At 44.4% G+C, this 13597-nt stretch overlaps 1 protein-coding gene across 1 annotated transcript in view; it reads right to left on the bottom strand.

Annotated features, from left to right (window-relative positions):
• Positions 1-258: 258 nt before the first annotated feature.
• Positions 259-13597, bottom strand: part of LOC110533671 (spectrin beta chain, non-erythrocytic 4) — a 31628-nt gene continuing 18289 nt past the window's right edge. The window contains exons 4-19 of the mRNA XM_036990084.1: positions 13534-13597; positions 12997-13275; positions 12663-12793; positions 12214-12418; positions 11694-11939; positions 11297-11431; positions 10612-10853; positions 9010-9148; positions 7152-7236; positions 5337-5566; positions 3598-5120; positions 3326-3389; positions 2945-3192; positions 2557-2727; positions 2365-2407; positions 259-2019 (exon numbers count right to left, since the gene is read on the bottom strand). The exon at positions 13534-13597 is cut by the window's right edge and continues 26 nt beyond it. Coding sequence (XP_036845979.1) covers positions 1690-2019; positions 2365-2407; positions 2557-2727; positions 2945-3192; positions 3326-3389; positions 3598-5120; positions 5337-5566; positions 7152-7236; positions 9010-9148; positions 10612-10853; positions 11297-11431; positions 11694-11939; positions 12214-12418; positions 12663-12793; positions 12997-13275; positions 13534-13597 — 4135 coding nt within the window. The 3' untranslated portion in view covers positions 259-1689. The remainder of the gene's footprint in view (positions 2020-2364; positions 2408-2556; positions 2728-2944; positions 3193-3325; positions 3390-3597; positions 5121-5336; positions 5567-7151; positions 7237-9009; positions 9149-10611; positions 10854-11296; positions 11432-11693; positions 11940-12213; positions 12419-12662; positions 12794-12996; positions 13276-13533) is intronic.

Raw genomic sequence — 13597 nt, 5'->3', positions numbered from 1 at the left:
TTTTCCATGACGTCAAGCAAAGAGGCACTGAGTTTGAAGGTAGGCCTTGAAGTACATCCACAGGTACACCTCCAATTGACTCAAAATATGTAAATTAGCCTATCAGACACTTCTAAAGCTATGATATCATTTTCTGTTATTTTCCAAGCTGTTTAAAGGCACAGTCAACTTAGTGTACATAAACATCTGACTCACTGGAATTGTGATACAGTGAATTATAAGTGAAATAATCTGTCTGTAAACATCATGCACAAAGTAGATGTCCTAACCGACTTGCCAAAACTATAGTTTGTTAACATTACATTTGTGGAATTTTTGAAAAACAAGTTTTAATGACTCCAAACTAAGTGTATGTAAACTTATGACTTCAACTGTATATTTTGGGGTTCACCTAATGTTGATGTTACTACTGTATTTCCACAAGTGAAACCATTACAGTCCCTGTCGAATATATTCTAATAATATAATAAAAACAGCAATGGGGTTCTAATGCTTCTTAATTTGTCTCAGATCAAATAGCAGTCAAAAGAAGCATTAAGTATTTCTGGCTTGGGCTTTTCTCTGCTATGTCATTAAAACATATCTTCTTATCACCATACTTTATGTGGGGATAGTTTAAGATCTACCATGATATTAGCATTTTACACAGACCTTCCCTTCAGATGGAATTATTGCACTGCCAAATTCATTTAAAAACTGGTGAACCTCTCAAGACCACGAAGAACATGAAGGCATTCAAATAGAAGGTGCACTATACTGTCATGCCATGACACAGGTCTGGCACCACAAGGAGGTTAAATTGGGCATTGCCTCCTTGAATAGACTCTTGGATGTGATGGAGTTTTTTGGCAACCCTATTTCACATTTATTCCTGGCATGGCATGGGACTGTACATGATTAATCCAAAAGTTCAGAAGAGAATCGTGTGTTGATCAATTCAATTATTAACACAAATAGGTAATACCAGCATTCCATCATGACAACATGACTCAGAGATAGCGATGAGGTGGGTTTGAAATGTCAATATGCTGAGTATACACAAACGTGTTGGAAGTGTTTAAGGTGCTGCTGACCTGACAGAAATAAGCTGATGATGAATGTGAACAATCATAGAATTAATAAGCAACTGTTTCTTTTCTCCTTTCCCTCTCTCTCAAACAAAGAGAATAAATAAAAAAGTATATTGCTTCAGAAAAAAGCTTTTTCAAAATATTGTGAGACATTTCATTCACCACTGCTTGGGTTGTTTTAGACAGAGCATTACATAGTCAGTCATAGGTATATTATATATATACTGAGAGATGCTGTGAATCCAAGAAATAAATGATCAATGAGTCGTGACTGTGACAAATGCCTGTGACCACACAGTGGCGCTGGTTAATCTCCCCTATCCTCCAACCTACCAGCAAGGGCCACAATGCAATGCAAGTATTGATGTATTTTGCCTGGGGGAGGGGGAGGGGCTGAAAGATCAGACAGTCACAGTTAACATTAGGACCCAAGCCTCAGGATGTCACAGAGAGAGACAGAGAGATATAGAGAGAGAAAAAGAGAGAAGATATGCACAGAAATGTACACATCTCCCTCCGTCTCCCTTGTTCAGCACTGTCTGGTGTCGCAGGGTAAAGTTAGGAGGGGAGGGGGGCTTTAGATGGTTGGATGCCAGTCCACTCCTCCACTCAGCGGGGATCATTTGCTCTTCCCTGACGTGCTGGAGCCCCCTGCCCCCCCCTCTGCCCTCTCACCCCTCTCCGACGTGTCTGCTTTCTCTGAGCCTTCTCCCGTCTTCTTGGACCCCTCTCCCTTCTCAGACCTCTCTTTCTCTGACCTCTCCTCCTCCTCCACCTCTCCTCCCATCTCAGACCTCTCTGACCTGGCGTCTGCGTCGCCCTCTGACTTCTCCTTCCTCTCCGAGCGGTCGGGATCTGTGGACGAGGTGGTGGGCTTGTCCCACTTGGCGATCTCCTCATGTTCAGTTATACTGGTGGTGATGTTAGTGACCCAAGCCTTCAGGTCCTCCTGCAAAAGTGCACCCAGATACATGATATTGTCAGGGTTTCCACAAAACCAAGAAGCAGGACCAGTAAGTTAACCAATCAAATGTGTTTTTTAAAGCCCTTTTTTACATCAGCAGTTGTCACAAAGTGCTTTACGGTTACCTGGCCTAGACCCCAAAGAACAAGCAAAGCCAAGCGAAAGCACAGTGGTCAGGAAAAACTCCCTAGAAGGAAAGAACCTACTGTAGGAAGAAACCTAGAGAGGAACTCTGCTCAGAGGGGTGGCCTATCTAGCTCTCTAATGGGAACAAAACATTGATTTTAAGACATTAAATTAAACGTTCAATTTCATCACAGGCATTCTTACCTCATCCTTTGCATGGAAAATATAGTCATTGCCATCATTTTTCCTGTTGGAGAAGAAAGGAGAGAGACATTGTTACTGGAAGTACCAAGAGTATCCTCTGGTCACTCAAATGTTTTAAGGTGAAGAAAATTATTATATGCTAAAATAAGGAATAAGGTGGAGTAAAAAAATATCCTCTTCATCAAGCCATACTTGATAACGAAGACATTTTTCTTCTTCTTGTATCCTATGGTGCTATCACATATACAGACGCTCAGGTCGAGTGGGGTTTCTTCATTGTAAGGTGTGGTGGTGCTCTTGGCGTCCTTGTAGAAAGTGATCCCTCCCTTTGACAACACGCAATACAAATTCACCCAGGACTTACTGCAAAACAAGAACAGCTTGTTGGGCAACAGCTTAAGCACGTTTCTACTTTCTTCCAAAGTGAACTCATAGTGTGTCAATATGTGTGTCACAGTGTGTCAATAGAGTACTGTATATACACATATTCTGTAGTGATCTAGCTACATTAACATTTTAACCTTTGTCTGCGTGGTGTGTGGTGTGTGGTGTGTGTAACTGTAAGTAGGTGGACGCCCACCTGCTGGGACTCTTCTGGTGCCCCTCAAAGTCGTGTTTGCGGTACAGGAAGCCTTCATTATGGGCAGTGTGTGAGGGTGGCAGAAGTTGTGCCGGGCTCTGGGCCGGAGCCGAGCGAGAGCGTCGCTTCTCCTCAGGCTCTTTGGGGCGGGGTCTCCTGCGGGGTTTGGGGCGGTCTCGGGCTCGCGGGCGCTCGTAGGTCACGGGTGCTGAGAGGCTGCTGGTGGGGCGGTACATCTCCCCTCGAGCCTGGAACAGACAGGAGAGAGGTATGTCATTCAGAAATCCAAAAAGCAGGCCTGTGTGGCCTAACAAACGATCTTCATTATACAAAAACAAAATACGAAATACTGTTAAATACTGTACATGTAAAATAACTTACTTGTGCTGCCTCTCTCTCCTGGGCCTGCTCCACAATCTCAGCCATGGTGGTGGCTCTCTTCTCTCTGCAATGACACAGTTTCTGCCATGAGTCACCCAAACGGGGAATATAATCAATACTCTACCTTCCAAATCAATGGTTTTGGATCATGGTGGACAGTGCTGACCAGACAAATTGTAATAACTGTTTTTGTAATGACCTTGTTAAATTTCCACAAACAAACAGCACTGTGAAGAACTGCTGAGGTTATGACCAGGCAGTCCTGGACTCACATTGAGCGCTTGTCGGAGCCTTCCTTGGCTGACTCCATGTCGCTGGAGTCGTCCTGCCTCGGTGTCCTCGCCTTCCCACTGCCCTCCTGCTCGCTGGACGACTGCCTCTCCAGGCGTCGCCTATAGCGCTCCTGGCGCACAATCATTGGCAGCTCGTTGAGGCGCGCCTGAATCTCCTGTTCGCTGGAGGTCTGCCGACCCAGCTTGTACTCCCTCTCCCGCCGCAGGTGGTCCATCTGGGGGTCGGAGCGGCTGCCGCGAGGGTCCCTCTGGAGCCTGCCGTGGAGGAGATCCAGGCCAGACTCCGGCCCGATCATGTCCACCATGGGGATGTCCCCAAACTGTTCCCTCTGCGCCCTGCTGGCCTCCAGGAGGGGGTTGACAGCTTTGTGCATGTGGTTGATCCTGGGCTGCATGCAGTCAGCTTTCAGATGCTGCCACGCATATGCCATTTTGGGGTCCATGACCCCACCACTTTGAGGCAGATAGCTAGAACTACCCATACCCCCAACACTTTGCGCAAGGTAGCCTGAACTACCCATACTCCCACTACCTTGGTGCTGTGCAAGGTAGCCAGTACTTCCCATACCCCCACTACTTTGATTTTTCCCAAGGTAGCCTGAGCTACCAATCCCAACACTGTTTTGATTTTGTGCAAGGTAGCCTGAGCTACCCATACCACCACTACTTTGATTTTGCGGCAAGTAGCCTGAACTACCTATACCCCCACTACTTTGATTTTGCGGCAGGTAGCCTGAACTACACATACCCCCACTACTTTGATTTTGCGGCAGGTAGCCTGGACTACCCATACCCCCACTACTTTGATTTTGAGGCAGGTAGCCTGGACTACCCATACCCCCAATACTTAGATTTTTTGGCAGGTAGCCTGGACTACCCATACCCCCACTACTTTGATTTTGTGGCTGGTAGCCTGGACTACCCATACTCCCACTACTTAGATTTTGCGGCAAGTAGCCTGGACTACCCATACTCCCACTGCTTTGATTTTGAGGTAGGTAGCCTGGACCACACATACCTCCACTACTTTGGTTTTGAGGTAGGTAGCCTGGACTAACCATACCCCCACTGTTTTGATGGTTCAGTCCAAGGTAGCCAGAACTATCCACTGGCGGGGAGCCAGTCTGATGGTTCCCTCCAAGGTAACTAGAGCTGCTGTCCACTCCTCCACTGCCTGGATGGTTCAGTCCAGGGTAGTTGGAACTCTCCAATCCCCCGCTGCTGCTCTGATTGTCCAGTCCATGGTAACCAGAGCCATTTATGACAGGAGCATAGCTGGCTATGGTAGAACCCAACCTTTGGGCTGCAGAGGAGGCAGAGGCAGACATCTCCAGACTGGTCTGCTTGGGCCTGGGCTCAATATGCACCTGGACCGTCTGTCTCAGCAGAGTTGAGGTAGCAAGAGGAATGGTCGGAGTAAGACAGGATGATGGGAACATCCTCCGACTGGAGAGTGGCATTGGGGAAGGCTTGCTGCTCTGTTCTTCTCTCAGCTTCTCTGCCTGAGAGGAGAGATTTAAGTGAACTGCAACCTCAAATGTAATAGTAAAACAACTAGCAAGTTTACTGCACATATACTGCAAAGACTTGTCTTATAAATTATTGAATCAAATATCTAATTAAACCCTTGTTTAACAAAATCCTAATGGATATGTTAGACAACAGTCATAAGTAAATACTTAAGTAGACTGTCTGTATCTATCTAAAGAAAGGCTTACATTGGAGAGCTGTCTCAGTGAGCTGAAGCGCTCCTTCCAGGTGGCTGCAGCATTGCGGAAGGCCTCGTGGCGGAGGATGAGTTGCTCCACCTCATCAGTCTGGACCTGGGCGTCTCCTCCAGCCCCCCCAGCCACCCTAGAGGAGGAGCTGGAGCTAATCAGGGGCTCCTTGGCCTTCAGCCAGGCCTCCGCCTTCACCGTCTCCTGGGCATACTGGAACTGATCCTTCTCTGAAGGAAAGAAGACGAGATAGGCATGCTTAACCCCATATTCCTTATTATAACAAAGTTTTTGAACATTCACGAACCTCATATACTGTACACATTTATGCTGCATGGGCATGAATGGGTCTTCCATTGACATAAATTAATGATTTACATGAAAGTCTGAGTTTGGCGTGGTTATCTCAACTCTGAATCGGCTAGGTCTTGTGTTGATGTTGTATCAGATGTATTTGATGGCTGTACTGTTCTGTAAAGTGTAACCTACACACGTATAAAAAATGTTTCTTCAGGTCCCCTGTGGGACAGTTGAGCTAATGTAGGCTAATGCGATTAGCATGAGGTTGTAAGTAACAAGAACATTTCCCAGGACATAGATATATCTGATATAACTCCACTGTCCAATTTACAGTAGCTATTATAGTGAAATAATACCATGCTATTGTTTGAGGAGAGTGCACAGTTTTGAACATGAAAAGTTATTAATAAACAAATTAGGCACATTTGGGCAGTCTTGATACAACATTTTGAACAGAAATGCAATGGTTCATTGAATCAGTCTAAAACCTTGCACATACACTGCTAAATTGCACCTGGGCTGGTACAAAAAAATACAAAAATATTGTTGGTTTTTTCTTTGCATTATCTTTTACAATATCTATTGTGTTATATTCTCCTACATTCCTGACACATTTTCACAACCTTCAAAGTGTTTCTTTTCAAATGGTACCAAGAAAATGCATATCCTTGCTTCAGGGCCTGAGCTTACAGGCAGTTAGATTTGGGCTTGTCATTTTAGGCGAAATTTTAAATAATAAAAAAGGGGCGGATCTATTTTAATGGTTCTATTTTGAACCATAATGACTCATCTTTTAGGGATAATTAAAATGTAGGGGTGGTGGCTCATTTGAATATTTTGGTGCTTTGTTTGCGCTAAGCTCTTTCTGTGCAACCATGAGTGAGAATGTCATTCCAGTTTATCTAATCTGTTGCGTTATGTCATGTCTTACGTCAATGCTTGTTAAATATGACTATGGCCAGTTATGGTGTCTTGTGACTAAATCAGTGGTTCCTAATTCTTTCCTTAGGGTCCGCCAGCTGTTCTATAGCTAGCAAATGTGATTCAACTTGTTAATTAACACATTAATAATACCAATGGAATAGCACTGCTATTTGCAGAGTTAGCTCCAGGTAAATGCACTGATTATTTGTAGAACCTTAGGAAATTACCTTATGAGCATGGTTATTTATAGAAACTTCAAAAAATAGTTCTATATAGCACCAAAAAGGGTCCATTATGGTAACAAGCCAAATAACCCGTAGTTGGTACTATATAGAACTATTTATTTTAGTGTGTAGTCTAGTCACGTTGAAACTATTGTTGAAGCCCACACACAAACATAAATATTCATAGTGAAAGCCATGTTGTTCACAAAAACCGTGCAGCGTGAAGATGCCTGCTCTGAGGCACAATCTAAAACCAGTACTCTCGAGCACAAGCCCTTCCATCCTTCCATATAAAGAATTCTGCAGTGCTGCCTGAAAGCTGTTTGTGCTCCCTCCACGGCGCCTGCCAGTGTAGTGAGTCACTCACTGCGCTGTAGCTTCTCCTGCTGTTTGTCCCATCTCTCAGAGAGATCCTTCTGCTTAGCCAGGAGCGCATCCAACTTCTCCTTTATCTGTGTCAAGAGGGAGAGAGAGACGGTTGGGGAGCGTTCAAGATCACAACAAATGGAATGCAACGACAATATATTAAAATATTTGAAGTCAGTCTTGACAGGGAATTATATTCATCATCATGTGACGTTTAAGTGATACACCTCCATTGAAGACAAACCTACACAATATTCATTGCTCTTTTCAGTTATTCATTTTTTGCAGTTTTGCAGCAGGTTTTAACTAACACAGCATGAGTGAATTGTGGTTTTGCTGCATACAGTGTGATGTGAAGTGTGGTTTTGCTGCCTAACCAGCTTGCACATTTGGTTCCTTGGAAGTTGTAGGAACGTATGATTTTAGTTTCACATTAGTTGTGGGAACGAAGCCATAAGTTTCCAGACCGGTAAAACAGAATGCTTTTAAAACATTCTGAGAACAGAAGTGAACGTTTTGCCTGTTCTGGAAACATTTATGTTTAGGTTGCAGGGAGGTTCTGAAAATGTTTTACTTTGGTTCCTTAAGTTTTCCTGGGAGGTTATATTAACGCTTTGAGAACGTTTTTAATAACTTCCTTAAAACTTTCACTGAATGTTTTAATAAGACTTTTAATAACACTGCTAGCTTATTTTGGGTTAACATTTTTGAACTCCAAGAACAGATAAGACACATGGAAATTCATTTACTTATCCTTTAATCATGCGAACACATTTATTTGTTATTGTTCCACGGCATCAAGTGAGATTCAAACCAATAATCTTCTGTTCTCTATCCATGGAATTAGTTCATTGCGCCACCAGGATAGAGCTAGCATAACATGTTTTTTGTTGTTGTTATTGTTGTTGTGTTTTACACCCTTTTTCTCACAACTTTCATGATACACATTTGCGATCCAATTACTCCCCTAACCTGGACAACGCTGGGCCAAGTGTGCGCTGCCCTATTTGACTCCCGGTTGTGACACAGCCTGGGATGCACAGCGATGTAGTGCCTTAGGCTACTGCGCCACTTGGAAGGCTGTGCAATGTTTTTTTTTACCGTCTACTCAAACAGGGTGCAGCCAACACACCTGAACACACTTAATAAAGATGCACTATGGAGTTACACATTACAGCTTTAACGTGACAGAGTTTTATCGATGCTTAAAACAGAATGTATATGTTTTTATCTAACATTCTTAGAACTTCATCTGAGCATTACTAACATTTTCTTGTGGTTTTTATGTAAAGTTTTCTTAACGTTCTTGAGAACATGACTTTAATTAGAATCATGAGGAAACCGGTAGGAAACGTTATGCTGAAGTACTGAAATTCCCACAAAAGAAAGTTGTTCTCTGAACTATTTGAGAACATTTCCAATGTCAAACCAGTTGGAGAACGTTCCATTACCAAACTGTAAATTAAATGTAACCATGTTTGAACTTTTAGGAAATATTCTGTTAAAATAATGAAATACCAAGAAAATATATATTTTTTGTCAAGTTCCTTAAATGTGCTGAGAATGTTCCAAAGCCAAGCAACTATCCTGCACCATTCCCTGAAAGTTGTGGGATGGTTGCATGCAACAACAAAAAAACATAGGACAACCACGCTGTCACCAAGCTCTACGAAACATATGGTTCTCAGAACATTTTGTGCTAGGTGGGTACAGTGCGTAATGAGGTTTTGATACATAAAGTGTGATGTGAAGTGTGGTTTGGATCCATACAGTGTGATGTGTGGTTTTGCTGCATACAGATTCAGTGTAATGTGGTTTTGCTGTATACTTATGTAGGTGAGGTTATATGTGATGCTGACCTCCTCGGAGGCTGGGTTGCCTGCGGCCAGCAGGATCTTTCCCAGCTCCACACATTGCTGTATTGTCTTCCTACGGCCATCCATCTTGGCTTTCAGCTCACCATGCTGTTTCATCATCACCTCTGCAGAAGACGAGTCCCTGGCGGAAGCCACCCCATAGGACAGCGTCAGACAGGAGGAAAGCACAAAATGCAAATGTCAGAAAAGAAGAGTGAAGAGAGGGACCTATTACCATTTTCCCTATATTATACTTTCCAGTATGGTTCTAGCAACTGTAGATACATACTGTAACTAGGCCTGCAAAGTACAGGTCGGCTCAGCTCAGCTAGTGTGAAAAGAGTATGTGTGAAATGTTAGCCAGGTGCTTGACTAGTGAGTTCTGACAAACCAGCTAAAGAAAGTAGAGTTAAATATGTGATGTATCCTAAAATATAAATGAGGACTACTTAAATATTCTAAACAAAAACAACATCTATTTCCCTCATTTCCCACAACCAAATTAAACTGAATGGCAGATATTAAAAGAAATTAGGTCAAGGTGACAAAGCATTTTATTTTTAAACAAAGTAAAGCTTTATTGCATAACATGAATGGGTCTATCTACAGTATGTGCAAGCCAAGAATGTATTAGCTCAACTAGGGGTGCTTGAAAAGGTTACAAAAATAGAAGATAACATACATATACTGAACAAAATATATAAAAAGCAACATGTAAAGTGTTGGTCCCATGTTTCATGAGCTGAAATAAAAGATGCCAGAAATGTTCCATATGAACAAAAAGCTTATTTTTGTGCACAAATGTGTTTATGTCCCTGTTAGTGAGCATTTCTCCTTTGCCAAGATAATCCATCCACCTGACAGCTGTGGCATATCAAGAAGCTGATTAAACAGCATGATCATTACAAAAGTGCACCTTGTGCTGGGGACAATAAAAGTCCACTCTAAAATGTACAGTTTTATCACACAACACAATGCCAGAGATGTCTCAAGTTTTGAGGGAGCGTGCAATTGGCATGCTGACTGCAGGAATGTCCACCAGAGCTGTGCCAGATAATTTCACGTCAATTTCTCTACTATAAGCCTCCAATGTAATTTTTGAGAATTTGGCAGTACTTCCAACTGGCCTCCCAAACACAGTCCATGTGTAACCACACCAGCCCAGGACCTCCACATCCGGCTTCCTCACCTGCGGGATGGTCTGAGACAAGCCACCCGGAGAGCTGAGGAGTATATCTGTCTGTAATAAAGCCCTTTGCAGGGAAAAACTAATTCTGATTGGCTGGGCCTGGCTCCAAAGTGGGTGGGCCTATGCCCTCCTAGGCACAACCATGGCTGCGCCCAAGCCTAGTCATGTGAAATCCATAGATTAGTGCCTAATTCATTTTTTTCAATTGACTGATTTCCTTATATGAACTGTAACTCGTTGACATTTTTGCATGCTGCTTTTATATTTTTGTTTGGTATATACATTACAGATGCATTTCCTTTTTATCCTTAAACTAAGTAGAGCCGATTTATCAAGTCAAGTATCAGAGTTATGAGATTATCAAAATGGCTGACAATTAGCATTTAGTTCAGGTTAGGAGACTTTCCATTACTTACCTGGGGTCGTCCCCTCCAATCTGTCCCATGATGCCCTCCATCCACATGAGCTGCTCGCGCACCACCGAGAAGAACTGCACCTTGTCTGTCACCGAGGTGACCTGCACACGACTGGCCTCACAGGAAACCAGTAACTCCTTCCATGCTGACATCACTTCCTGCTCTTTGCTCATGATGGCCTCAGCCTTCTCTCCGGCATAGATGGTCCTCAGCTGGGCCGCATTTTCCTGCAGCTGCCTTACCTGGAATACACCATAGGACATGCCTCTGTATAGGACATGCCTCTCTAGGACATGCCTCCTTCAAATCATCAACTAATCATGGTTGGTCTTCAGTTTAGAATACAACCAGGTTAATCAGGTGTGCTAGCTAGGGTTGAGGCAAAAGTATGACTCCAGTCATACGGTACACAATATCTTTCATCTTTGCCACTGTGTCCATATTGGTATTCTATTTACTGCGCTATGTATCTTGGGCTTAACATCTGTAACATCCTCATGCCCTCCAGGATCATTACTTATTTGAGTGAATGGTGTTAGAGGAGAGCCAAAGTGCATTGACGGTCCTCTAAGGTCAGAGGGGGACATTTCACCAAATAACCTCGTCTACACTCACTTGTGGACCCCAGGAAGAGTAGCTGCTGCTATCACAACAGCTAATGGTGATCCTAATCAAATACCAATACCTGTGAGACGAGCAGCTGGAGGGCGTGCTCGAAGGAGAGCATGAGCCTCTGCAGGGTGGCAGGGTTGGCGATGCTGGCTTGGCACGCCCTCACCTCTGGCAACTGCCTCATCTTCCCCGCAGTCTGAGCCAAGACCTGCAGCACAGCACAACACAGGACAGACACAAATACAACACCCGGGATATTCACAAATCTAAGTGTCTACACTGTCTACTAGCACCTCCAACCACTATCATGTTTGATGTAATCTAATATATATCCAGCCGAACCGTACTAGTGTTTCTCCCACCATTGTACAGGCAGGTCAGGTCTCCCTACCTAGCTATGTTTCCCTCTGCTTATTGAAAATAATCTTGGGGAACCTAGAAAATAATCTTGGAGAAACACTGAGCTGTACCTCTTTGCAGTCGGTGAAGAACTTGTGCAGCTGGTGTGATGCTGCCAGCATCTGTCTTCGGGTCTCCATGAGCTCCAGTAGGTCGGCCCATGACTCGTTCAGTCCGTCCTTCCACTCAGCTATGGTGGCCGCGTCCGTGTGGCCACAGTCTATCATCTCATTCACCATCTTATTCACCTGCTCCATCCTCTGCTGGCCTATGCTGTTGGTCTCTGAGCAGAACTTGGTGAATTTTTCCTGTAGCATCTGTGAGAGAGAGAGGCCAGAATAAGCTTGGGACCAGAGTTATAGAGGTCAGGTATCGTATTTCACATTTCTATTTCATTTGTCATTTCTATTGCACTTTATTTTGTGTCATTCAGTTGTGTTTTCATGGTGCATTTTGTTGAAAAACTCAAATGCTCACAACAATTATGTTTACTGAATAAACACATGACAATGTAATTCGCCATGGACTGATTGTGACCATCCATCGTCAATTGATTGATTGATTAATTGCCTGATTGATTGATAGACTGACCGTGACATGCTCCAGGTCTTGACCCAGCTCAGTGGAGCTGGCAACGGCCTCCCTCTCAGTGATCCACTTCTCTAACTCCTCCACCTCTCTGTTGAGCTGGTACATCCAGTACTGCTGCTCCAGCTTGGTCTTCCTGTGCTCCACCATGTCCTTCAGAGACACATACAGACGGTCTATGTGGGACTGCTGCTTGGTGATCCCCTCACTGTCAAAGAGAGAGAGGGGGGATATTGAGAGGGAAACTGACACAGTAGACAGTAAAATAACGGATCATTCACTGAAATGTAGTAGCCGATACAAACTGAGGCCGTTTTATTTTCTGTGTGGTCTATGGTAAAATTCCACCTGTGAATTAGCTGTTGTTTGTGGGTATGAGTTGGAGTATCATTGAAGGATGTGTTTAGATGTAGTTTGAGCCTGGGTGTGACTGTCAGTGTGTCTGCCCGTGCCTATCTGGGTGCCCCAGCTCAAGCTGTCGCTGACACTGCTGGGAGAGCATGCCCACTGTCTCAGCGTAGTTCTCCACTGTCGCCTCCAAGGCCAGGTGCTCCTTCAGCAGCTGCAGGGTGCTCTCCTCGTCCTACACAACAGTGACCTCATATTAGGGACAAAATCCAAACCATCAACCAGACATGTACATTTTTTGTAAAAAAAAAAAAAACAGGCACATTAGGCAAATCATGGTAAAGGTCCTCCGGGAGCACTGTGGACTACTAACCAACGGGCCAGTCTCATTCCCACCCTGCCAGTTCAATCTCATGATACCATGCCTCCCATGCGTACCGTGCCCTTCTCCTCATTGATGAGGTGCAGTTTCTGGCCTGCCAGCCAGGACTCCACCTTGGCTGCCTCGCTGTAGTACTGCTGGGCCAGCAGCACCACATCCAGCATCACAGACCTCTTCTCCGCCTCCAGCCTCAGCACCTCCCACACCTGACGCACATGCCCCGCCCCCTCACGCACAAAGTCAACCTCAGGGGTCCGCAGAGAGGCGATGATCCCCGCCCGGTCCAACACCTCCTCCACCCGTGCTTGGCGCCCCTGCAGATCCCTCTGCAGTGTCTGACGGGCCAATAAGAACCAGGGGTCATGTTTAGCTGGGTAAAAATGCCTCGAAACAGAGTGAAATTGGGAGGCATTATCTGAATTTGTCCAATAAGAGCTCACATTTTCGCTTTCCTTTCTAAAAATGTATGGCGGTGTGTCCTGTTGTGTGGGGACTGTAGTTAGGTCTGAGATGAGCAGGGATAGTCATTGAGTTTATACTGTGCTATGAAGAGATAGTGTTGTGTGCTCATATAGAGGTCATCTGTCTCTCACCTGGTTGATCTTGACATGCTGCTGAACACTCTGCAGGTTGTTGCCGTAATCATTAGAGGAGGCC

The sequence above is a fragment of the Oncorhynchus mykiss genome, chromosome 10, assembly GCF_013265735.2.
Source record: "Oncorhynchus mykiss isolate Arlee chromosome 10, USDA_OmykA_1.1, whole genome shotgun sequence".
Lineage (NCBI taxonomy): Eukaryota > Metazoa > Chordata > Actinopteri > Salmoniformes > Salmonidae > Oncorhynchus > Oncorhynchus mykiss.
Note: the sequence above shows the minus strand (reverse complement) of the source record. Positions and strands in the feature narration are given on the sequence as shown.